Below are 26,099 nucleotides of genomic sequence, written 5' to 3'. Positions count from 1 at the left end.
GGGGTTTTACCTGTATACTGCTCATCTTTACAGCAATCTTATGAGGGATTACCTTTCCTCTTTTACATCTACTGAATTGCTCAAGTCTCAAGAATGTGGCAGATCGAGTATCCCAACCCAGGTGTCTGAGCCAGAGTCCATCAGCTCATCCTGTGGACACGCAAACATTCACTGTTTGCATCAGAAATGTGTGGGGCTGTTAATGAGTCTCATTTTTAGTTCAAACCACGTGAACACCAGGTGATGCCAGGGGCTTAGCACAGAGTAGGAGTGGGCACACTGTGACCTCCATCACCGGGGAGGAAACTCCATCGTGGGCAGCAGAGCCGAGCCCATGGTGATGATGATGATGATGCCTTCGCTACGGTCCTCCCTGTGGCAGGCCCTTTACATACCTTCCTTCCCGCAATCCTCACAACACTGTGACTAGGTGAGTGCCATCGTTATCCTGAACTTAGAAATGAGAAAAACTAAGACTCTGAGAAAGTCAGCCCCTGCTGCACCGCCACCCAGCCGATCCGTGGGACGCGCGCTCCGGGGACTGCGGGGCCCCTCTCCGCCGTCTCCCAGTGCCCTCGGGTGCACCCTCGTGCTCCTCCCCGCCCCTCCCAGGGAAGGGCCCCTTTCCGGTCTTCTCTCTGCGACGCCCCTCGCCCCGCCGCGCACAGCTTCCCGCGCATCCCGCCTCCAGGCTCAAAGCCCCCAGTCCCGCAGCTCCGGCCGAGCCGCCCACTGGCCTGCGGTCGCCGGGACCCCCGCCCGGCGGCGGCCGCGACAGCCCCACTTACGCCGATAGCGGAGCAGGGTGCGCACGGCTCGCAGGGCCGCAGCCATGTTTGTACGGACTGAAAACACTCTCGGGGCAGCCTCGGCCCGGGAACTGGGTTCCTCCCGCGGCGGCGCCTCAGGTGCCGTCCACCGCCAACGCTGAGCGGGCAGCGCCTCCGCACCCCGGCCCAGACCGCCTTTTCACCCGCGGCCGCCTTGGGCGCCCCGCCGCACACCCACTTATTTGCTGACGGGCCGGGGCGAGGCCGTGGGGCGGGGCCAGGGATGGACACGCCCCCCGCAGAGAGCCCGCCCTCTGCCCGAGAAGCGGCTGCGCTCCGGGCTGAGCTCGTGCCGGGCTAGCGACCACCACCGCGAGGTCCGCGCATTCAACCTCCGCTCCACCCCTGGTCTCCCGCCGGACTGCGGGGGCCGAAACTGCAGCTACCACTCAGCACAGGACTTTCCAGACATTTCTACCACGCTTACTTAGAAAAGGGGATGCTTGGGCCTCAATTCTCCAGTTTGGCTGCAAAATTGCAACACAAGTGTGCAGACTGTCTCGTTATTTTCAGAATAGGACAAAGAATTATTTTATATTAGACACACGTGTCATAAATATTCAGTTTCTCTGTAGCATCCCTAAATAGCCGTTTTACAGGTGGGACCAAAAAGCAAACATTATACCGTTAACATGAGAGCCTTAAGAAAAGTAGAGGCCAGCAAATGCCTTTCTTGGAGCGATGATGAGGTTCTGCCAGTATCATCTCCGGGCATCGTCACAGTGCATCTGTCCAGCGGCAGCAGGGAGCGACAGGCGTATCCTTGTTTCCCGGCATTCCTACATTGCCGTCCCGTCTGCCGGCCCATCCTGCCCATCCGTTCGGTGCGTCGGGCATCGTGGAATACAAGACTAGCCCTTGGTACAGAAATGTCTCAGGCATATATCATTCACTGAACAAATATTGAGCACCTACCATGTGCCGTGGGAAAACAGCAGTAAACAGAGCGGACAGTGGTCTTACATGAGAGTTAGTGGAGACATGGAAAATAATCAAAATATTTTGGATGATGATGAGTGTTAGAAAAAAAGAATGACACAAGCTGAGGGAGACTGGGAAGGGGGCTTCAAAGGCAGTTGGAATAGATGGGTCAGGGAGGTCCTCAGTGACAAAGGGACAAGCCATGTGGAACATGTCCAGCAGATGGAGTCTAGATTGAGACCAGTCTTCTGTTGCTAAAAATTGTGCTTTTAGTTGAATTAGTTTATTTATTATTAAAGTCAGTCCTCCTTATGGTTATATGCCAGTGTAAAATGTCAAATTCAGTGGATTACCTTTTGTATTAACTACATGATCTTCAAATCCAAGTAGATGTCCCTTGAGAAATGGACAGTAAAATGTGTTCCAAATATTACATTGTCATCCCATACATTTTACTAATTCTCTACTTTCACAACGAAAATTATATTAGTTTTAAGTTTCCCTTTAAGGTGACCTTTATAGATAATATACTCCTCTACCTAAAACCTGAACCCATTTCTTCTAATAAAACCACATAGAAAGGCTCCACATTTTGAAATGTTGTGCTGGAAGAAGTGTAGCCAAGGTCAGAGAACTAGAAAAGGCCAAGGGTTTTAGATAGCTGAGCTGTGTGTGCTCCTCTTGACCAACTCTGGGAGGCCCTGGGGGAGTTGTCCCCTGGGTCTGAGGTGCTGCACCCTCCCTGCTCGGTGGAGATAACAGGGGTCTGCTGGCCCCTCCCAGGGAAACGCTGATGTTTACTGACAAGGCATGAAGGAGTCAAATGTCACAGGAACAAGATCAGCTGTTGGGACAGGTTATATTTGGATCTGACCAGAAAGGAGAAGGGAACTAGCAAATATGCTTGTTAAACATATCAATATAGTAATATTTTTAAAAAATGAATTAGCACCATTTCATTCATTTTATTCTCATCTTATTCTTTCATTTTTATTGCTACTTTAAAGACTCATTCAAAATCCATCATCTATAAAACCTGATACACAGATTAAGACATAAATATCACTGAAAACAATTTCATTATCTTTCCCCAACAGAAAGTACCATAACAATTGTTCTTTCTAATCCATGGCTTATATCTGACAAGCATCAAACTTAACAGCTTTCCAATGAGTAAATTTTTATGTTCGTATGAAATAAAGCAGATGAAATGTGCTAAATTTATATGGATCCTTTTCAAAACTGATAGAAAACACATCCTTTAACCCAGAAATTGTGAACTCTGAATATGGGTTTACTAAGAAAAACAGGAAAGTTCTTGAAAGGCTTAAGAAATTTGGGGAATTACATGAGACCTATGCATATATAAATATATATAAATACATTTTTAGCACATGTCCTTAGCAAACAGAAGTTTAAAGGCACAGACTCTGGGCCAACTCAGATAAGCCTCTGCACTACACATGGACAGGGCTTGTCTGAGCCTCAGTGACTTAATTAGTCTGTCACAGACAACACTCTGAGTTCAGCCCGTGGGCTTGAGTAAAATGAATTTGTCAGTTTCAGCTCAATGCTTCAGGGGAGGGGGTGTAGGAGGGATCCCTAATTCGTTATTTGCCATGATTGGCACCTCTGAGCTACACAAACTAAATTTAGATTACTCAACTCTGTCTCCTTAAACACACACACACACACACACACACACACACACACACAAAAGCTGGGCTGCGGGTGGTAGAACAAATGATAAGCTGTCATGATCACTCACAGAAATACGATTGATTATTCCCTCAATCGTTTTCGGACAAACAGGCCACCAAATCCAGGCCAGCATGACATTTGGCTTACCCTTCTTAACCACTCGGAGGGGCTCATTAATCCATTCACACGTATTTACTGAGCCTCTGCTATAAGCAAAGTATTACACCAGGCAATGTTAACTTTAGAAAGAAATGGGAAACAGATTCTACTCTCCAGTAGCTCATTCGTTTGTTAAACAAATATTTATGAAGAGGCCACTCACATCAGGCACGTGCAGGTGATGGGCATACAGCAGTGAATCGGGCAGACTATACCCTCATGGAATGTACATTCTAGGAGGCAAGGCAGACAATAAATCAAAAGATATATACCGATTACATAACATCTGGAAGGGAATGGAGAGGAACGGGACTGCTCTTTTCAGTAGAGCAGTCAGACAGGGCCCCTCTGCGAAGATGACGCTGAGCAGAGGACCCAGGGGAGTGTGGGAAGCAATTGGAGAAAGGCTTTGCCAACAGAGGGACCAAGTGTGGGAACACATTTGAGCATTTAAGGAACGGCACGGAGTCAATGTGGCTTGAGCAGATTGCGTGGCAGGAGCGGAAGGGACCCTGAGCCGATTTCTGTCGCATTTGGTAGGTAATGAAAGGTTGTTTTAGGGTGATCTCCATCTAGCAGTGATAGTTAAATTTTTTTTTGCCATGGGAGAATAAATTGGAGCTCCTGAGCCAGTATTGACTCATACTGCATGACTCAACGTCCTCATTCCCTCCTATGGGTTGTGGTTTTTTTTATTGACGCTCCTATTACACAAGAGTAGTTTTTCTTTTCAGGGGTTCCCTGTTCCGTGGGTGGTGGAAGAAGGGTCCCCACAGAGACTTTCAGGTTTGTTTCCGCCAAGACTCAGGGGAGTTTGGTGTTAATTTCTCAGCTTGGTATTCCTGTGTCTTACGAGTGTCTAAATTCACATGCACTCTTCCCAGAAAGAAGGCAAGCTTCCTTGTCATTCTCTGGGCTAGTGGACCATTTGTCTAGATTTTTCACAGAAGAGCAGCACTCCGATGTCTCCCCCTTATGCAGGGGTCTGGCCCCAGCCCTACCTTCCTGTCTCCACGTGAGCATGCTGGGGGCTGGGTACACAGATGCATTCACTTTGTGAAAACTCACGGAGCTTTGTTTATGGCATATGCCCTTTTCTGTTTACAACTTAAAAGTTTTTTAAAAGCCCCTAGTGCCTTTATGTGGGTGCAATTCGATCCCCCCACCCACCCTTTCTCCTAACAAAACAGCTCTAGCCTTGAGGTTTCCTCCCTCTCCCAATACTGATGTCTGTTTTCCTTTCACACTCAGCTGTTTTGAAGGGGAAAAAAAAGTATTACATCCATCCAGGAAATCTGTGTTTATAGAAGGGAAGCAAAAGGTGGGCAGTAGTCTCTCTAATAAAAGTGAGAGATTATTTTGGGCTGAGAGGATGAAGGGACGCCTTTCCATCAAGGTGCTATTAGAACTTAAGAGCAGAACTGGATTATACTGTTTGCAGGGAGACCCCGTGGAGGCAAAAGAGCACCCAAGAAGCAAGAGCAAGGCATTCACATGGCCACCACTTAGGGTGTGTGAAAGTCTCTGAGATGAAGCTGGGTCAGCCTGGTAGTGCTAAAAACTTGGGACTTTGTTTGCAAGCTAAAGGGAGTCACTGATAGACATGACAGTCATTAGAAAGGTGGAGCCCATCCAGGGCTGTGCTTCGAGGAAAATACTTGAGCAAGCAGTGTGAGGGCTGTAGTGCATATGGGAGGGGAGGGAGAGACCAAATAGGGGGCAGTTGCCACAGTTCATGGGAGAAGTGTTGATGGAGTGGCAAAGGAGAAGTAAAGAAAGCAAAGTAACAGAAGGTAAGGCAGAAGTAGAGAGGGTGCGAACAGGTGGCTGATGGTATATTAGAGGTCAGAGTGGGCACATCAAGTAACTCCAAGATTTCCAGCTGAGGTGATGCCAAAAAAGAGAAATGTATTAGTCAGGAGAGTTGGTTTGAGACAAAGATGAGTGTACTTTTTTCACTACTGTTGTTTTCACTTTGCACTGTTTGTTTTTTGCCAGGTATATTTTAAGTTGCACAAAGGACAGGGAGCTTTCCAAAAGGAAGCTTTCCTGGTCATCTACATGGAAACAATGATTGAAACTAACCATTCACTCACTTGTCATTTTTTTCAGCGCCAGCTGTGTACCACAAACTGTTAGGCACTGAGGATGGGAGGAAAAAAAAAGAATAAAAACCCACCCCTGCCCACAAAAGGTTTGTATGCAAATGCAGAGAAACCACTCTATAAACAAAATCAGAGAGATAAAATGTTGGGGTCTGCTCTGTTTCCACAAGTAGCAGCATGAGGCAGGGGAAGGGCTGTCGGAAGTCCTCTCAAAGGAGGGGTACTGCTGCTGGGGAGGAGTGCTTCCAGGCTGAACAGGGAAGTGGGAGCAGAGGAGAAAGGACAGACATCACAGATCAGGAAAGCAGCACAGCCTTCAACACCAAGGGGTGTTCTGGGCACTGCCGGTTTGGTTAAATTGGAGGGGAAGATCTGACGGAAGTATGGCCAAATACGCTACAAACACCCTCCATTTCCATTTGTCATTTAACTTTACTGCAGAATTGATTAAAATCTGAAGTGTCCAAAAATAACACATAAAAGATTAGAAAAAAGATGTAGATATGGCCCACATATTTCATTTAAAAAAAAATCATTCCTTTTCATTACCATATAATTTTAACAATAACATCTATTAAATTTAGCAGTATCTAATGTCACATATATACTATTATAAAAAATAAAAAATGCAAAAAGCATGAAGTAATGTGAGACAGAAACATTCAGCTTTAAAAAAAATTAAGCCAGCAAAGTGATTTTATGTATGTCCCTTTATTGATTGCTGGAAATATAGCCTATTGAGAATACATGACATGCATTTTGGGGGAGAAATTAACTAAATCTGAGATGAAATCATTCAATAAGCCTGCTGTGAGTTAATAAGGTAACACAGATTAGATCTGAGAACAGGGTGGGGAAAACTCAAACACCACTTACAGTTGTCATTAAGATTCCAGCTACAAATTCTTTTAGAACTCATTTATTCTTAATTACTTAGGAAGATAAGTCTGCCTCTTTAGCATAAAGCAATGCTAAGAGAGCTGTGAATCATTTAACTACCAAATAAGAATCATGCTCTTACTTTAAATTCTTTAAGACAATTCCATTTTTACAAATTCTTCCATATCATTCATATGCATCAGAATTCTAAGCAGCTATACAGGTTTAGAAAATATTAATAACTGATGCAAAAGACTGTATTAATTTGATCCCAGTATCTACTGCTGAATTATATCCTATTCTAAAATTAGCAAATATTCACAACCTTTTTGTCAATTTTTATCCCCGGATTTTTAACTCATTGATAGAGTAAAACGATATAAACTAAATTTCAGTTACACTTAAAAGCACAGAAAGATTAAGTTACTGGGATGCCTTAGAACTTCAGTAAAAACTCTAATTAAAAAAAAAACATGGTGTACTTGGATACCAAAGGGTGAAAAGAATCCATATCCTCAGGGTTACATGCCACATATTTTCACCAAATTTTGTAACAGTTGTTTTCTTAAAATGACAACAGGAATGTCACTTGATGTTCAAGTAATTTGGACTACTTTTTATGGTAGTAGGAAAAGAAAACAGAAAGAGAAAACAGAAAGTTATACCCCAAAGGAACAAAAAGAGGAAGATTTTGACATTTTTTTTAAGACGCAGTCTGTTTCTTTCATGAACCATGTTCTCTCCTAATGCTTCAGGAGGAATTGGTTATGGCTTACATCGCTGGACAAATCGAGGGTATAAGCATACATCTCGGATGTGATACCTATTCAGAATCCACGTTAAGAATCGTTCCAAGCCCAAGCCATATCCTCCATGAGGACATGTTCCATATCTTCTCTGTTAAGAAAAAGAGAGGAATGAAATGCTTAGTTTAAAATTTCCTCCAAAATAGTTAAAACTTTCTACTGTGGAAGGAGTTGGCTCATCCTGATTAAGAATTCAACCTTTAATCTATAAACCTTCATGTACCAAGTCTGAAGAAATAATCTAATGTGAAAAATAAGCCATGGATTAAGCACTACCCGGCAAAGCAGAGATTTCAAACTCACCATCTGTGTCTCCGTTTATCAGAGGAAAATGAAAGATAGTACAAGGTACTGACAGGATCTAATGTCTTGAAATACATATTTTTAAAAATTCAGTAGCAATGAGCAAGGCCAACAGTTAGACAGATTTCAAATGAAGTTAACATATAACTTGGCCAAATACAAAACTGGCAACAGTCATAAACCATATTATTATAACCATGAAACAGAATATAGCTCACTCAAACACCAAAGCACCACCTTGAATTCTCTCCTTTTAAAATTTTTAATTTATACAGTATTATTACAATGAAAAAATTACAAGTAGTGTTTAAAAAGTTGTTTTTTACCTGATCTGTATACCAGTAATAGGGCGTGGGGTCAATCCCTTCCCTTTTATAGCCTGCCAGCATTTCTTCACTATCCCAGATACGCATTGAGCCTCCCACAATCTCACCAACATTAGGCATCAACACGTCAACCTTCAAATAAATGTAAAAATAAATTGTGCAATTACTACTAGGCTGTCAGACACGGTATTGCTCTATAGTTTAAATGAAAACACAGTTAAGCTCCTGTAACTAAAGGAAGCACTGAGTATTTGAAATTCAAATATTCAAATACTATCATTTAAAAAATGATAACAAATGTTAACCCCAATCAGGGAAGAAAAAAACACCACTTAAATTTTATTAATCTAGATTTATAATGAAATATTTGCCACAAGCTGAACCTTATTCCAAATGACAGTCCCCATTCCTTTAATAAATAAAACTCCTGAGACTATTTGAGTCACAAACTCACAGATTCAGTGAGGCGGGAATCCTCAGGACATCGCTGCATATAGAAGGATTTGATCTCTACAGGAAATCGACACAGCAATATTGGTTCATTAATGGTGTCTGTCATCAATCTCTCAGGAGCTTCTGGGATATCCTGAGGTTAAACAAGACTCCATTAACATTTACCACTCGGAATGCAACAAGACATAAAGCAGTTCTTTCACGAGTGCCAGCCCTTTGTCCTGGTCAAGCAGCATAGTAGAGAATGCATGCCCACCCGTAACCCATAACACTTGGGACAATTTCTTTCAAAAAACAAACACATTAAAAAATGCAGGTATTAAATGAACTGTAAAAAGAGGTGCCTTCTTCTTTAATGTTATCTCAAGCACCATGCAGCTTGAGGAATGAAAAAATAAAAACCAAGACATTATCACTGTGACAAGATACTGCACAGTGGGCAGTTTTATCTACCTCTGAAGGGAAAGTTGTCCATTTAGTCCCAAAAAGCAGAAGGTAATCACTGAATACTTCAGAACTTCACTGATCTCCACACAGAGTATGTTTTTAATAATGCTAATCTTTAAACTCTCCTGTTATTTGCATTTCATTCCTGTTAACATATATCAGTTATGCCTTCAGTGCTAGTAAGACACAATCACAAGGCAACCCATGTCAAATTTCTAGCCACACCTGGAATATTTTGCCAAGAAATGTTAGATGATGATAAGTCATGTTAATCAGTTCCTCTCTCAAAATACCCTTCAGTAAACCATACAAAAACTCAAGTTAGAACTGAAAACTCTTGTCCCAGTAAAAACTGATTGAGAGTACTGGACAGATGCACTGACTTGTTTAATCTAAGAACTGAAGTGGACCTTGGCAATCACCTGGCACAGTGGTTTTCAAGCTCTGGTCCCTGGAGCCCTGAGCCTTCCGAGTGTGGAGGGGAAATGGGAGATGAAGTGGGAGAGGCTCTGGTCTCTCTGCTTTTATCTGCTTTACATACTGGAATTCTGTGTAAGATTTAAATAGGGGAAAGGGAGTCTTACTGCACACCCCCAAGAGTCTAAAGACAATTTATCTAATCTAGCATCCTTATGTGAACCAGCTGAACATCAGTGGGTGTTAAACGCAGACAGGCACTGAAGCCTTCCTGTGCCATGGACCCTGCTAGGAGTTTAGCTCATTTAATTCTTACAAGCTTGCAAAGTGGACGTTAATGCCAAGGTGGAGCGAAGGAACAAGAGAGGCAAGGTTACAGGCCTTCAGTTCCAGCTGGTAAGGACAGAGGCCGGACCTAAATCCCCCGGGGGCCTTCTGCCTCCAAGCCTGCCTGCCTTCCACTCAATCACACTGCTCTGCTGCATTTTAAGTACTAAAAGTCCTCAAGTTTTCAGTACCAAATTGCATTATTATTTATCATAAACTCAACTCATGAAACAAAAATAATAATGTATATAGGCCTACTATACTGTATTCCTCTCCACAAATTCCTTCTTAAAAAAAAAACAAAAAAAAACCCCAAACTGTAGTTAACAGCTGCTACTCCCATTTCACCCATAAAATAATTAGATTTGAAATATTATGAAAGTAATGTTTAAGAGCTTAGAATAGTGTTAATCTACACCCCCCAATACACACTGGGAGGGTGGGCCCAGGCAACACAGATACACTAACTTTATCTGGGGCACCAGGCCACCTTCCCCAATTAGGCCCCACCTTCTCTCTTGGTTTTGCATTTTAGCCTATGGCTCTTTTTTTTTTGAATTGCCTTCCACAAGAAGGAATTTTAAATCACCATTTGGGGGATAGGAATCCCTTTTTAAAGCTCCAGTTCTTTTCTCAGAAAAACAAATAATACATATACCAACATTTTGCATATGATTTCAAAAGGTTTACAACCTTCTAAAGCATCTCTGCCATCCTAGAGTATAATCGGTAGAGCTTATAAATCGAGGCCAAGGATTAATAATGAAAGAAGAAGAGGTAAATGCAATGGAATGAGGTTTGAAGGCTAAAAAATTGCTAATATTTATGGAACACTAGAGAAAAGGCACTATTCTTAACATCTCTCAACTCACTGAATCCTCAGACTATCCCAAGAAGCAGGTTCTGTTAGTAGCATTTATTTGAAGAGCAGCAGATGCCTTCTGCATACTGATTTACTAATCAGAAGTAGGAATCCACGTAAACATAATGCCACCTTGGAAATGATTAAGGAGTACATACCTCTCCAAATTCATAGAAAGTTCCATCTTCTTTCTTTATATTGTGTTCTTTTAGCCACATAATGGCATCTGAATAGTTCATCCGTTTGAAAGGCCGTTTTGGGGGTTTGAAGTTCTGTAGGAGAAAGAAAAATTACAGTGTAGAAAAAGAAAACAATAGTATTGAGATTTCCATTTTTAAAAACTATTTACCATTAATGTAAATTCTCATTTTAGACTACAAAAAAGGTCAACAATCCTCAAAATGGAAAACAAATATGAATCTCCTTTTATGTAAGTTAAAAATACCATGAAATTAATGTCAATGAATATCCAATTTTTGTCTTCACATATTAGCCACTTATTTTAGATCACAAGCTAAAACTGAGAGGGAAGGCTTCACTGTCTTCCTAGGAAGCCTTGCAGTTGTTTATTTCCATACAGCATCCACCTACTGGGTTGAGGTCATATACTACGCTTGCTGCGGGTGATTTCAAGACTCTGTCCACCACATCACAAACCAAGTCCTCCAGTCGGTTCAGAAGGTCCTCAAAGGTCAGGAAAGCGCACTCTGCTTCAACGTGAGTGTACCTAAAGAACAAGACACTATCTCAAAGCTGCTCTTCTCTTAAGCCAAGCTTCTCTCAGACAAGGATTTTAATCATGGGAAATGCCCTGAAAAGTAAAATTCCAACACTGCTAACCAACTCCTAATTCTGCAAATTAGTTCTAGACCCCTTCCCCCTTGAGTAGAGATTTCTTGTTTATCCCTTAATACATGAAGGATCAAAGTACAGTGAAAGAACAGATCTTAGCTTGGCCTAAGGGGCAAAACTTCTTCACATTTTCATCCATTAATTTATTCAACCACCCTTCATGTGTCTTAATATATCAAAATTTTTTACCCTACAAACCTCATTTGCCTATATTAAAAACTCCTTTTATATAGACATTTTCTAAGAGAGGGAAAAAAAAAAGGCAATTCCATACTCTGCCAGGTGCCTGCGTGTCCTGGATTGTTCTGCCCTGTAAGACTGGGCTACGCAGAACACATCACCCAAAGCCGGGAGGCAGGTCTCCAGGTACAACTGAGAGGACTGCGTCAAAAACGCCTCCTCTCCGAAATAGTCAAGCTTGAAGAGTGTAGCGCCACCTTCCACTTGTGTTTGCACTAACGTTGGGGGAGTGACCTGTTCAGACGGAGGGGAGGACATAAACACCCACTGTGAACACCTCCAGTCAAGGCCACAAGTGGCCAAAAAGTACTGTTCACAAAAGATGAAGAATGCACACTTACTTCACAGTATCCCCTGTCAAAGAAGTGGTCTCTAAAGCACCTGGTGATCAAGGACCGTGCTTTTAAGATTTTGGACATGTTTTCTCCTCGGATCATCATGTGTCTGTTGTTTAACTGGACGTCCACATCAGACTCTTCGTTGATCAGGTTATCAGCTCCTCCAGCAGGGGCCAACCCAATTAGTTCCCAGAAGTCACAATTCAGCTCATGGCCCCCTGGAGCCTAAATTTTACAAAGGAGGCGGGAGGAGGGAGAAGGGAACAACAACAAAATTAACAGTATTGAAGATTTAAATTAATGTTAAAATTTTTGGCAAGCTGATATTTCTAAGAACCTCATGATTTCTAGCCCAACCTTCTAAAAACAGAGACCCAATAATTCAATTTTAAATTAATATTTTTACATTTAATATTTTAGAGTAAATGCACACATGCGCACACAGATTTTAAAAAGACAGAAAAACACCAACTAGAAAACAGCCTACAGCCCATGGTAATTAACTACTGTTAACATTTTGATATGTTTCTAGCCTTTGGCTAATAATTTAAAATAACTTATTTTACCCATATTGGAAAACTCATTAAATGCAAAGGTTTTGCTAAAAGTTGTTTCTCTTTGGAACACATATACAGTAAAAACCAAAATTCTTCCTAATAATTCCATTAAAAGAAACTGATTTTTAAAAGACATATCCTGGAATAATGTAACTGACTTGGTGCTCAACACTGGACAAGTAACGTCATGACAATCACTGTATTCTGTAACCACATTACTTCCAGGAAAAGTCATTCAACTTCAATGAAATATACATGTTTAATATTGATTCTTTTACATGAACTCTCTGAGCTCTGTGTCACTGTTTTTAGTCTACTGTAGGACTCTGGAGCTTCCCCTGGTGGCTGATGTGCCACATTTGTTTATTTTTTTTCCGAATCACAATTATAACCACAGCAGTTATTTGAACTATAATTACCAACAAGTAACTGGAACTGTTATAGTTGATGTTCCTGCTGACTAGAGAACAAATAACACTCTGAAAATCAGAATTATAATTAACTTTCTTTCAAAAAGAGGCTTTCAAACTCTAATTCAGCAAGTTTCAGACTGAGATCATCACTCTTTACTGAAAAAACTTTTGGAGCGATTAAGGCTTTTTTTTACTTGTACCTAGCTGAAAAATTATTCACACACTCAAAGCACAGTGGATATATTATAGCCCATGATGTTTATTCAGAAATTCTGTAAGGTTGGAAATCCCTGAGTTCTTTTCATCATGTCCTGTACATATTTTGCTGTGTACATATTTCACTGCAAAGGAAAAGGCAGAGTAAATTTAGCAAGTGCAACCCATTTTTGTTATCAATATGTCAAATACCAAAGCAAAAATGAAGATACAGCGGGAACACACACACACACCACCCCTATTCACCTGGTGAAGAATTCAACCCACTCACCTGTTTGCCCTTTGGCATGAGATTTAGAGTTCCATACACGGCAACACTGCTCTCAGTGGACAGGACCACCCCGTTATAACACTGACACTAGAAAAGATGGAAGGGCAAACTTAGCTAGTCTCAGCTGCAATAAAATATTCGAACATACAGAGAGCTAAGGGGATTATTCAAACAAGTTATGTGGTCCCATACCAGTGAAATAAGAAATGAGATAGTCATCAATGTTTAGCATTAATTAAGAACAGCTATCTTTGTGGAGATTTATTTATAGAGACACATATATGTGTAAATCTACACTTTACATATTTACATACGCATAAATGACACTAGCCCACATTGCTTAGAAGTATCCAGGCTGCCTATTTAAAACAAAACAAAACAAAACAAAAAAAACCCCGACTGTTAGAACAATAACAGCTCTCATTAGACTGTGAAAATCGATACTTGTACAACCATTAGGAGAAAAGTGATGAGGAACTTTATAAAGGAGGGAACCAGGCTGTCAACACCTTAACCCACTAATCATAAAAAAAAAAAAAAAGACAACTGAACTGTATGAGCTTCTTGCTGTGATTCAATTGGAAGTACAGAGCCTCACCCATGAAGTAGTCTTGCATGTGGGAAAACGAATGTCAACCATGCAGAGAGTTGAAAAAGGGATGGTATTCAGGAAAAAACAATCAAAGCAAACTGGAGTCTATGGTCTACAGTAACATTGTAATATACCTCCATTAAATGTAACAAAGGCAATGCTAAATGTATATGAGAAGGGGATATAGGGGAGGAATATGGGATTCTTGGTAGTGTGTTATTTGCTGTCCTTACTAGTATATTGTATTGTATGACATGTTATTTTTCTTTTTATCATTGTTTTTATTGCTAAAAAAAAAAACAAACAATTTTTCTTGTAGTAATCAATATGTTTAAGCGCTGATTGTATTGATAAATGTACAACTTTATGATACCATGAACAACTGAATGTACACTGTGGATAAATGCATGGTATGTGAATATAACTCTATAAAATTGTAGGAAAATATGAAAAAAAAAAAAAAAAAACAACCCAAAGAATCGAACCCAAACCTCATCACACCTAACCTCTAGCTTGCAAGAAATACAAAGGCTACAGCAACAGGTTCAAATACACTGCAAGGATGCAATCAACCTAACCCAGAATGTGAGAAATTCTGCAGGGAAAACAACCTGGTTTTTTCCAACAAATAAATAGCAAGGGGGAAAAAAAGAAATGAGTGAAAAGGGAAAACTATAATAGATTTATAAAAGAGATTTCAGAGACTATCAATTGAATGCAGCACGTAGATATTATCTGGTTCCTTATTCAAATCAACCAACCAAAAAAGGCATTATGAGTCCATTGGGAGAATCTGAGGATATTAGATATTAATTAGGATTTATTATTAACTTGAGGAGGTGTGATGATGACAGTGTGGCAACATTAAAAAAAATTTTTTTTCTTGGAGATGTATACATGCAAGTGTATTCAGATGCAACAATAAGATGTTTTGTGTTGCAAGGAGCTATAAACCAGGATTGGCCATATTTTGGTAACAACTGGAGTTAGGTAACAGACACATGAGGATTCTTTATACTACTCTATTTTTTACATGTTGGAATATTTCCATTAATAAAAAGTTTAAAATATGCAAAATTTCCAAAACTAACAATAAAGGTGACTACTGAAAAAAAAATTGAATCTTATCCATAAATAAGAAAATTACCAGCTCATCTGACAAGACACACTGCAGATAACCCGTACCATCCCGCAGCACCAAAAACATTAAATTCTTTCCTAAAAATGAGAAAAAGAAATTTGAGCCAGACTGTTTTCAAGGCACTTACAAAGTATTTTTTCATATTTTTTTTTTTACCTTACACAAGGGAAACTCCAAGGTTAATCTTGGGAAATTCAAACCTCCCACATGGTCCCCTTCCTTCAAAGCGCCCACCAGTAATATTACTACGCAGTATTCATAAAGCATTTTTATCTTCTTTGCTATATTTTCAAATCCTATGAATTAAGTGGGAAAGCAAGACTGGAAGTCACTTGACTTCAGGGATCCTGTTTTGTTTCTCTTTGAATCCCCTGCAACTGTTGTACTTAGTGGGAGATGCATAGTGTTGAACAGAATAACTTTTCAGATATTGCCATATAAAAACAATTAATAAATTAATTAAATTAGTCACATTTCTTTTTACAAAGGATTTGATAATCACTTATAATAAAAACATGACAAATAATAAAAAGAGAAAGAGAAAACAAAATGTCAGGACTAAGGAAAGAGAATGCAAATATAACTAATTATAAAAGTCAATGCTACTGACATCATGTTTCAGATTTGGCTCTGAACTTCCTATAATACATCCCATTTTTCATTAAAACATTAAATTCAATTCATCAAATATTTACTGGGTATTTCCTGATCACTGTGGTTGTTTACATTTAAAAATTTTTTCAAACTTTCAGTAGTCATTAAGTTTAAAAAAACAAATTTGGGATACAAATCACTACATATCCTTAAAAAAGCCAACATATCAAAAAAAAAAAAAAACTTAACTGAACATTTTTATGTTCTTATTTATATAGGACCAGAGATACCGAAATTTTAAACAGAGAGAAGAGAAAAGCTCTACCATTTACCTTGTCTACGCAGCCGGTGGACCCAGCCAAATACCTTTACTCTTTGGCCTCTGTGGGCTTCTAATGCATGAATCTTCACCTGTCAAGTTAAGATGAATAATATTTGACCAATCAAGTCATTTAACACATCACGTACCAACTTTTTCATGAATATTGTACAACTGACTATAAAAATTCATGTATGATGCAAAACTGGCGAGTCACTCCACTGTAGGTGTCAAAAATTTTCACTATACTGAAGTAGTTAAAAAAATTCCAAATCTCCTCTCTTTTAGTGTAAATCCGGCAATGAGAAATACCCAGAAGAATATCAAAACCATTGGGCACAAATTCCTTGGTTCTCAAAGCACAGCTGATTCTTTTCAGATATTGTCATATAAAAACAATTAATAAATTAATTAAATTAGTCACAAGTGGCAAACATGCTCTCCACAACACCACCAATCCAATCCATACGGAAGCTTCTGCCATACCTCAGTACACTCCTGGACTTGGAAGCTAAGGAAGGCTAGATTTTTCTTTGGAGGATGAAGAAGAGGGGAAATGCGAAGAGGAAAGGAATGGTGAATGTAACCAAGAAAGCAGCTCCATCACTAAGAAAAGGAGGAAAACATAATAATTCATCAACAGTAAGAATATTTTAAATCAAACCATGTCCATTCATAGTCCAACATTCTGTTTGGGTTCCAGAAAAAATACAGAAGGAAGAATGAACCCAATTTTTAAAAATCATGAAAAGCATGGATTTCAACCACCTCATCTTATGATGAGGAAACACACTTATAAAGGGTAAAATCATTTCACCAACACCACAGAGCATAGCCAGGCCTGGATCCTAAACCTGCTGGCTTGTAGTCGGGACACAATTTGTTCAAAATGCAATTACTGAGAAGAGCTAAGACGGCGGCATAGAGAGGAGTGGAAGCCAGGTACTCCCTCTGGAACAAGTCATAAATGACAGAAAAATTACTAAATAACCTGGTATAACTGTGGGGAGACAAACGTGACCGTCCACCCATCAAACACCAACCTGAATTGGGAGGAATGTCCAAGATTGCAGCATAAAATCTGTAAGTAAAAACTGTGGACCTGTGCCGAGCCAGAGCCCCTCCCTCACGGGAGCCTCACGGTGCTAGAGAGCAGAATTTTCTGAACAAGCGAGTGTACCTCAGCCCAGCAACAACTGGGGTTTTAATGTTAACTGCTAAATACAGACAGTGAATCTCCAACAGGTAGACAGAGGCTTTTGGTGACAACCGACCTTGGGAGAGTCAGGGGACATATATGTCTCAGGACAAGGAGCCCAGAGGATCAGGTGCTATCTCTGGCCAACGGGTGAATCTGGGAGCTTTCTGTCCCTTTCTCTCTCTGTCAACCTGGGCGGCTCAGTGGAGAAAGCTTCAGCCATTTTCAGCTCATAATGCTTTGCAGTAAAGAAAGCCTCAGCCATTTTAAAAATCGCAGCACTCTGACCCAGACAAGGGTGGAAGTAGCAGAGTCAGAGAAACAAAGAATCTATTCATATGCAAATGACCTCTCTGTGGGGGGCATAGCTTCCCAAGAGGAAAGAGGAGGGGCCCAGCTATACTACCTGCCTTACATTCAGAACTAGATCCCAGAGCCTGGGGGAGGAGTCGTGGGCCACACTCCCTTACACCAGCCCTGAGGGGCCGACAGGCACCACCTGCTGGAGAGAAAAGCACAGGGTGTGTCAATCCTCTAAGACACACCATCAGGGAAACCGGATACTGAATATTTTCTCCTTCTGTGACCTGAGCTTGTTTTCATCTGGGAAAACCTGATTGGGGTGGCCTACGAAGTCAGATGTGTAGACAACAGAAAACTACAACCTACACTAAGAAAAACAAATTTATGGCCCAGTCAAAGGAACAAACTTACACTTCAACTGAGATACAGGAATTTAAACAACTAATGCTAAACCAATTCAAAAAGTGTAGAGAAGATATGGCAAAAGAGATAAAGGCTATAAAGAAAACACTGGGCATACATAAGGCAGAAATCAAAAGTTCAAAAAAAGAACTGGCAGAATCTATGGAAGAAAGGCACAACACAAGAAACAAAAGAGACAATGGAAACATACAACAGCAGCTCTCAAGAGGCAGAAGAAAACACTTAGGAACTGGAGAACAAAACACCTGAAAGCCTACAAGCAAAGGAGCAGATGGAGAAAAGAATGGAAAAATATGAGCAACGTCTCTGGGAACTTAAGGACGAAACGAAATACAAGAATGTATGTATCACTGGTGTCCCAGAAGGACAAGAGAAGGGAAAAGTGGCAGAAGCAATAATAGAGGAAATAATCAATGAAACTTTCCCATCTCTTATGAAAGACATAACATTACAGATCCGAGAAGTGCAGCATACTCCAAACAGAACAGACCTGCATAGGCCTACGCCAAGACGCTTAATAATCAGGTTATCAAACATCAAAGCCAAAGAAAGAATCCTGAAAGCAGCAAGAGAAAAGCGATCCCATCACATACAAAGGAAACTTAATAAGACTATGTGCAGATCTCTCAGCAGAAACCATGGAGGTAAGAAGGAAGTGGTGTGATATATTTAAGATACTGAAAGAGAAAAGCCGCCAACCAAGAATCCTATATCCAGCCAAACTGTCCTTCAGATATGAGGGAGAGCTCAAAATATTTTCCGACAGACAATGAGAGACTTTGTGAAGACGACACCTGCCCTACAGGAAATAAATACTAAAGGGAGCACTAAAGAGTGATAGGAAAAGACAGGAGTGAGAGGTTTGGACCACGATTTTGGGAGATGGTAGCACAGCAATGTAAGTACACTGAACAAAGGTAACTATGAATATAGTTGAGAGAGGAAGGTTGGGAGCACGTGGGACACCAGAAGAAAGGAGGAAAGAAAGACTGGGACCGTGTAACTCGGTGAAACCTGGAGTGTTCAACAATTGTGATAAAATGTACAAATATGTTCTCTCACAAGGAAGAACAAGCGAATGTCAACCTTGCAAGGTGTTAAAAATGGGGAGGCTTTGGGGGAGGGATGCAATCAACATAAACTAGAGACAATAATTAACAGAATCATTGTGTTATGCTCCCTTTATTTTAACAAAGGCAATATACCAAGGTAAATGCAGATGGGGGGGTGGATAGAGGAGGGGTGTGAGACACTTGACATTGGTGGTGTTGTCTGACTCTTTATTCTACTTTGATTTAAGGTTATCTTTCCTTTTGCTACTTCCTAGCTGTCATGGTTCCCCTCACCCCCTCTTTCTTTTTTCTTTTCCTTTTGCCTCTCTATCTTCTTTGACTCTTCCTCCTGCTTTGCGGAAGAAATGTAGATGCCCTTATATAGATAGTGGTGAGGGTGATGAACCCATAAATATGTGACTATACAGGGAACCATCGATTGTTTACTTAGGATGGAATGTATGGCATGTGAACAAAACCATCTTAAAAAAAAAAATGGGTTGATGATGAAACCTTGAGGGCAATATACTGAGAGAAATAAGCCAGACACATAAGGACAAATATTGCAGGGTGATATCAGTGAGATAGGAACTAATTATAATATGTAAACTCACAGACATGAAATATAAGTTACCAAAATATAGAATGAGGCTAAAGAATGGGGAGCAGTTGCTTAGTATGAGCAGAATGTTCAGCTAGGATGAACGTCAATGTTTGGAAATGAACAGAGGTGACGGTAGCACGTTGTGAGAATAACTAACAGTGCTGGATGGTGCGTGAATGAGGTGGAAAGGGGAAGCTCAGAGTCATATATGTCACCAGAAGGAAAGTTGGAGGTTAAAAGATGGGAATGTATAATACTGAATCCTAAGGTGGGCAACGTCCGTGATTAACTGTACAAATATTAGAAATCTCTTCCATGAACAAGAACTAATGTATGACAATACAACTAAAAGTTAGTGATAGAAGGACACATAGGGAAAAAATATGTACCTATTGCAAACTATATACTAGTCAGTAGTATTTCAACGTCTTCATAAACAGTAACAAATGTACTATACCAATATTACGAGTCAACAACGGAGGGGGGGTGGTTAGGGATACGGGAAGATTTGAGTTTTCTTTTCTTTTTTTTGTCTTCATTTCTTGTCTGGAGTAATGAAAAGGTTCTAAAAATTGAACAAAAATTAATTGTGGTGATGGATGCTGTGCCAGTCTGAATGTATTATGTCCCCCCAAACGCCATTATCTTTGATACAATCTTGTGTGGGCAGACATATCAGTGTTAATTAGATTGTAATTCTTTGAGTGTTTCCATGGAGATGTGCCCCACCCAACTGTGGATGATGACTCTGGATAATTTCCATGGAGGTGTTGGCCCGCCCATTCAGGGTGGGTCTGAATTAAATTACTGGAGCACTATATAAGCTTAGACAGAAGGAGCAAGCTTGCCACAGCCAAGAGGGACACTTTGAAGAAAGCACAGGAGCTGCAGAGGAGACATTTTGAAGACGTCCGTTGGAAGCAGACTCTTGCTCCGGAGAAGCTAAGACAGGACAAACACCCCAAGTGCAACTAAGAGTGACATTTTTGAGGAACTGCAGCCTAGAGAGGAACATCCTGGGAGAAAGCCATTTTGAAATCAGAACCTTGGAGCAGACACCAGCCACGTGCCTTCCCAGCTAACAGAGGTTTTCCGGACACCATTGGCCATCCTCCAGTGAAGGTACCTGAGTGTTGATGTGTTACCTTGGACACTTTATGGCCTTAAAACTGTAACTGTGTAACCAAATAAACCCCCTTTATAAAAGCCAATCCATCTCTGGTGTTTTGCATTCTGGCAGCATTAGCAAACTAGAACAGATGCACAGGTGTATGAAGGTACCGGGGGCAACTGATGGTATACTTTGGATCTTTGGATAATTGTATGGTATGTGAACACTCTCAATGAAAATTAAAATTTAAAAAAAAATGCAATTACTAAATGTTATAAGAGAATAAGCCCTAAGAGAACCAGCTTCATAACTCTAAAAAGTTATTTCTCTCTATCCCTCCTAAAAAGGAAAGTAAAAGCAAACAATGCAGAGGGAAAAACCACATGACACGTCCCCTGAAAACAAAAATAATGTTTGATGTAGCCAAGTCCATGATATTTGAAACAACGCACATCATGCTTCACTTACACATTCTGGCTCTGGAAGACTAGGGTCGTTTTTAATGGTAATCTTCTTCGCTTCTTCCAGGTTCTTTTCTCTTCGCAAACTGTCTTCTGCCTAATTTTAATGATCAAGCAATTTGTTAAAAGGGTTTCCAGTGTTCTAACTTTAAAAATGTTCACAGTGGCAAATTCATTGCTCACCTCTTTCTTTTCCCGGGATTCATTCTTCATCTGTTCCCTATGCCACATTTTTTTAATGTTCTTCATCTGTGATTTCGAAATAAGATCCCACCTCTAGAGATAAACGAGATATTTAATTTTTTTCAAGACCCCTGCGGTCTAATGCAAATTTATTCAGAAAATGTAATTCTATAAAATTTCGGTTCACCCTACCTCATTTTCTTTTTGCGAATCTACGTAAATGGTAGGAAACGGTTCTTTTCCTACTGTCATCAGAGCCTTGGGTAGGGAAGGGGAAAAAAAAGAACACTTCTTTAACATGGTACAATATTTAAAATCAATATAACACCTATTTATGGGGCAACTTCAACAATCTAGAACATAATCAAGTGCCAAGAAGAAAGTATAAAGATCCCAATAGCCAAAAGTTGATGTTGCCTGAATGACTGCTTGAAAGTACTAAGAAGCAATTCTGCTTGCAGAACTCTCAGATTCTTTCACAAACAATTATAGCTAGCTCAGCTGTCCAGTATAAGCAGACTAGAAGCAACACATTTTAAATAGCTGCAGGGACCAGCGGTAGGTCCCTGAGAGTAACAGAAAAGGGAGCTAATGGCAAGAGCCAAGGGAATAACCACAGGTCACCTCTGAAAGGTTACTCCCGTGTGAGAAATCAGGGACGTGTGTAAGATGTATTTTAAATTCTTTCAACAAAATAATGATTAAGTACACAAAAGGCTAAGCTTCACTTAAATTGATAAATTCCTTTACACAGAATACCTCTTTTCACCCATACTGGACACATCAGTTATCGCTGCATTCTACATCATTTTATATTTATACTTGTGCTTCTTTTTTTTGAAAGTAGACAGTTGAAAGTATATGAAAGATGAATGTTTCATGAACTGCCTCAAATTATTATTTCAAAATTTCTCCGAAGGTATGATGACAACCAATAAATGCACTGAATTACTTTTTTCAGTAGTAAGATCTGAAGTGACTTTCTAAAGATCTAATTTCCAAACCTGAAAGACACGTTTCATCTTGATACAATATTGATCTCAACTCAATGACTACTGCAGAAGGAGATAAAATCTGGATCTTTTAAAAGTATCCAAGAAAGTTCATCATTTTAACAATTAGACTTTGTAGTATTGTTTGCAAATGATTGATTTGTAAATCCTGACAGTCTATACAGGTCCCTCTTTAATTGCTGAAAATGAAAGAGGCAAACTATAATTTCTCAAATCAGAATGGCATACTTTTGCTAACAGTGATGCATTTGTCTATCCAGTGTTGTCAATTTTGGTGCCACAAGGAGGCACCCCCTACAACACAGAAATGAGAGAAATGACATTTCCAAGACTTAAAAAGACCCATGTAAGACGCACTAAAGATTAATTTTATAGAAGCACCCAAAAGAGGAGAGAATACTCCATCAGGAGACTTGATAATAACCTAAATAAATATTCTAACACAGCTAACAAAACATGGAATAAGCCAAGCATGGATGCACAGAAAAAGGCATGTCAGGGACAGTGCTTTTCCTAGCTCTGTCTAAGAAAGGAGCTCTAATAGTCTTCCTTTTGTGGTGGTAGATGTGGAGGGTTGTGGTCACTGAATACTAGCATTCCAGCTCAACCAGCAAGCCCACGGCTACTGTAAGATGGATGTCTTGGGCCACTCCTTAACCTGATGCCATTAATCACCAGCTCACCGAACACCCATGTTCTGAGACTGGGATCTCAAAGAACCCTTCTGCTCTGTATCTGGCTTCCCATGTAAGTCTGCTTAGAGAGAACATGCTAAACTCATTGGAGGATTCTAGGTCCTGAGAAAGAAAAGTAAATTAGTAAAGTGGCATTCTGGTTTCAAGCTCCAGACTCATGAGTTCCTGGGAGTCAGCCTCTAAGATGTGGGACCATTCCTGGTGTGCTAATATAATCAGGTCTTTTGAGTCTAGAGGCTCAGGACTATACTCTGAACTACGGTAAATTTACCAAGAAGCCCCTTAGGGATCCATTTGGAAGACACCTAGGAAAGAGCTCAGCATGACTGAAGGATTTTTATTTCTATATGAATTGAAAAACCAACATTCTGACTGCAGAGAAATAAATTCCAAGATGCAATGCCATGTGGTAAGGAAGAAGGTATCTTTTTTAAATATGCAAATAAGTTTAGATTTGGATCATCTAACACTCTAAAAGCTACAGATCTGTATGCCTGTATGCAGCAAATACTTTCCCTTTTCTGAAAATTCTCTTCAAAACTGAGTGCTTCACCACCAAATTTAACTTATATGCTCAGTTAATTCAAACACCATGATTACATGGAATCTTGAATAGGGACTGAGATCTTCTTGGTCTGTACAGGTTAATGTGCAGCCCCGATACATCCCAAAGTAATTTGGGCTGAGAATAAAGAAGTATTTGGAGCATGCCCTTATGAAACTTATTCTTGTAAAGGAGAAGCTAAGTCTACTTATAATTATGCCTAAGAGTCACCCCTAGAGAACCTCTTTTCTTGCTCAGATGTGGCCTCTCTTGAAACCAACTCTGCAGATAAACTCACTGCCCTTCCCCCTATGTGGAACATGACTCCCAGGGGTGTCAGTCTCCCTGGCAATGTGGGACATGATTCCCAGGGGTAAGCCTGGCCCTGGTATCAGGGGATTGAGAATGCCTTCTTGACCAAAAGGGGGAAAAGAAGTGGAACAAAATAAAGTCTCAGTGGCTGAGAGATTTCAAATAGAGTTGAGAGGTCATTCTGGGGGTTATTCTTAAGCATTACACAGATATCCCTTTTTAGTTTCTAGTGTATTAGAGTAGTTAGAAGGAAACACCTGAATCGGTTGAACTGTAATCCAGTAAACTTGATTCTTGATGATGACTGTATAACTATATAGCTTTTATCGTGTGACTGTGTGATTGTGCAAACCTTGCGACTGACACTCCCTTTATCCAGTGTATGGACAGATGAGTAAAAAAATAAAATAAATAAATAAATAAATAATGGGGGGGTAAGGGGTAAGGCATGTTTTGGGTGGTTTTTTTTAAATTTTTATTCCTTTTTTTTTGTAGTAATGAAAATGTTAAAAAATTGACTGTGGTGATTAATGCACAAATATATGATGATAGCATGAACCGCTGATTGTACACTTTGGATGATTATCTGATATGTCAGTATAGCTCAAAATTGCATTAAAAAAAACAAGCACTTGAAATAAAATTCTTTACAAGTCACACAATAATAGACATCTGTCATTAGCAAATGCACAGCCATTTTCCTAATGAGAAGAGGCACTACCTTTAGCCCTGTTTTAAAAGGTTTCTCCTTGGTTCCATCGCCAGTAACATCATTTCCTTCTCGATCTGAGACATACAGTTCTCCTGTTTTAAAAAATGAAAGAAAGTTACTTGTTTGGCTAATAACTCTAATGACACATACTGCAACTACTTTATCCATTCTTTAGCTTTGTAAACTGAACAATCATCTATTCAGTAAAAACTACCACCATCCAAAGGAAATTATATAATTATTTCCAACTCTATTCCAGTGACATCCATCTCATAAAAGCTTAATTACAAATTCAGCTCTTCCGAATCAACCTTAATACTTTTAATTTGTGATATTGCTTCTAGCTACTTAAACTCCAAAAAATTAAGCAAGGACTTCGGAATTAGCTAACCGAGATGGAATCTTGGATGTGGAATCTTAAAAGCCACGCTGACTCCGGGCAATTTACTTAACCTGAGCTTAGTTCTTCATCTGCAAAAGGAAAACGATACACACACACATCTTGAAGGACAGTACGAGATGAAATAAAACAACACACATAAACAGGATATCCCAGTGCCAGTGCAAAGATGTCAAATAAACACCAGTTCCCTCTGGTCTGTAAAGGAAACCACAGCTCTGATGTTAAACGACAAAAGGCCTAACAACTATTAAGTCTCAACAGTAGCATCACTCAAGGTCTCCTAAATCTTCTCCTTTCCTTACTGCATAATATGGTCTTCCTGGAAATCTCAGTAAAAATGAGAATGTGTGAAAGAGAATGAACACATTTCTAAAGCCCCTCCTTAAGATCACTTTTTAAAATGTGGTAGGTAAACTGATCTCTGAACGACTCCCAAGGCCTAAGTCTCAGCTGCACCACTGGATTTTTCGGTGGGTCCAGGGTGGCCGCCATTCCCGCCCCGGATTCACTGGGCTCGGGGAGAGCCACGGCCAGGCCCAGAGTCCCAGGCCCAGAGATGGTCCAGGCCCTTCCCCCCGCCTTAATTCATGCAACAAATATCGATAAAGCGCCCACTCCCTACGAGGCACTAACGTAAGTGCCGGCATTGGGCGGGGAACACGCCGCACAAGGTTCCTGACCCAGGAAGGGAACACCGCGCCACATTCAAACACCGGGGTCCCCTAGACTCACTCACCTAGTACCATCACTGCGGTAGCCCTGGTCACTTTCAAGGACATCACCTTCAATACCGCCGCCTCCTCGTCAACTCACCACGCACCCGCAGCTTCCTCGACTCCGAGGTTGCATCATGTACCGCAGTTGCTGTCGTGGCCCCCGTGAACCATCAGGGCGTGGAGCTCCATTGGCTACGGGAGGTGGGCAAGCGGCGCCAGAGCGGCCATTTTTGGTCCGGGCAAGGACAACTGGTCCCAGAGACCAGCCAGCGCCCCGCCCCTCGCGCACGCCGCGCTCCT

General features: G+C 40.5%; 2 protein-coding genes and 1 long non-coding RNA gene across 4 annotated transcripts in view; 1 reads left to right on the top strand and 2 right to left on the bottom strand.

Moving 5' to 3' along the window:
* The window catches only part of FECH (ferrochelatase), a 32,001-nt gene extending 30,962 nt beyond the window's left edge, over positions 1-1,039 (bottom strand). The window contains exon 1 of one of the 2 annotated variants that reach the window (XM_037805724.1): positions 789-1,039. In XM_037805724.1, coding sequence (XP_037661652.1) covers positions 789-834 — 46 coding nt within the window. In that variant the 5' untranslated portion in view covers positions 835-1,039. The remainder of the gene's footprint in view (positions 1-788) is intronic. The other variant, XM_037805723.1, reaches the window with a different exon arrangement.
* On the top strand, positions 307-16,098 carry LOC119511212. The gene is made up of 3 exons (XR_005212179.1): positions 307-430; positions 5,724-5,805; positions 16,029-16,098. It is a non-coding gene; the product is annotated as an uncharacterized LOC119511212 (long non-coding RNA).
* On the bottom strand, positions 6,409-26,004 carry NARS1 (asparaginyl-tRNA synthetase 1). The gene is made up of 15 exons (XM_037805722.1): positions 25,820-26,004; positions 24,690-24,772; positions 21,597-21,662; positions 21,405-21,497; positions 21,229-21,318; positions 16,083-16,161; positions 15,163-15,233; positions 13,424-13,510; positions 11,970-12,191; positions 11,663-11,862; positions 11,128-11,263; positions 10,695-10,808; positions 8,485-8,616; positions 8,031-8,162; positions 6,409-7,492 (listed from the first exon to the last, which is right to left on the bottom strand). Exons 1-15 carry the CDS (start codon positions 25,860-25,862, stop codon positions 7,361-7,363), a joined length of 1,680 nt encoding a protein of 559 aa, XP_037661650.1. The 5' UTR covers positions 25,863-26,004; the 3' UTR covers positions 6,409-7,360.
* Positions 26,005-26,099: the final 95 nt, after the last annotated feature.

This window comes from Choloepus didactylus, chromosome 16, assembly GCF_015220235.1.
Source record: "Choloepus didactylus isolate mChoDid1 chromosome 16, mChoDid1.pri, whole genome shotgun sequence".
Lineage (NCBI taxonomy): Eukaryota > Metazoa > Chordata > Mammalia > Pilosa > Megalonychidae > Choloepus > Choloepus didactylus.
Note: the sequence above shows the minus strand (reverse complement) of the source record. Positions and strands in the feature narration are given on the sequence as shown.

What these genes read in the sequence shown, in the direction of transcription:
- NARS1 (XM_037805722.1), bottom strand. Translation starts at nt 25,862, where the DNA reads ATGTCCTTGAAAGTGACCAGGGCTACCGCAGTGATGGTACTAG. An exon ending in CTTTTAAAACAGGGCTAAAG is followed by an intron (nt 21,663 to 24,689) that starts GTAGTGCCTCTT and finishes TCCCTACCCAAG; the next exon opens with GCTCTGATGACAGTAGGAAA. An exon ending in GTCTTCCAGAGCCAGAATGT is followed by an intron (nt 16,162 to 21,228) that starts GTAAGTGAAGCA and finishes TTAACTTGACAG; the next exon opens with GTGAAGATTCATGCATTAGA.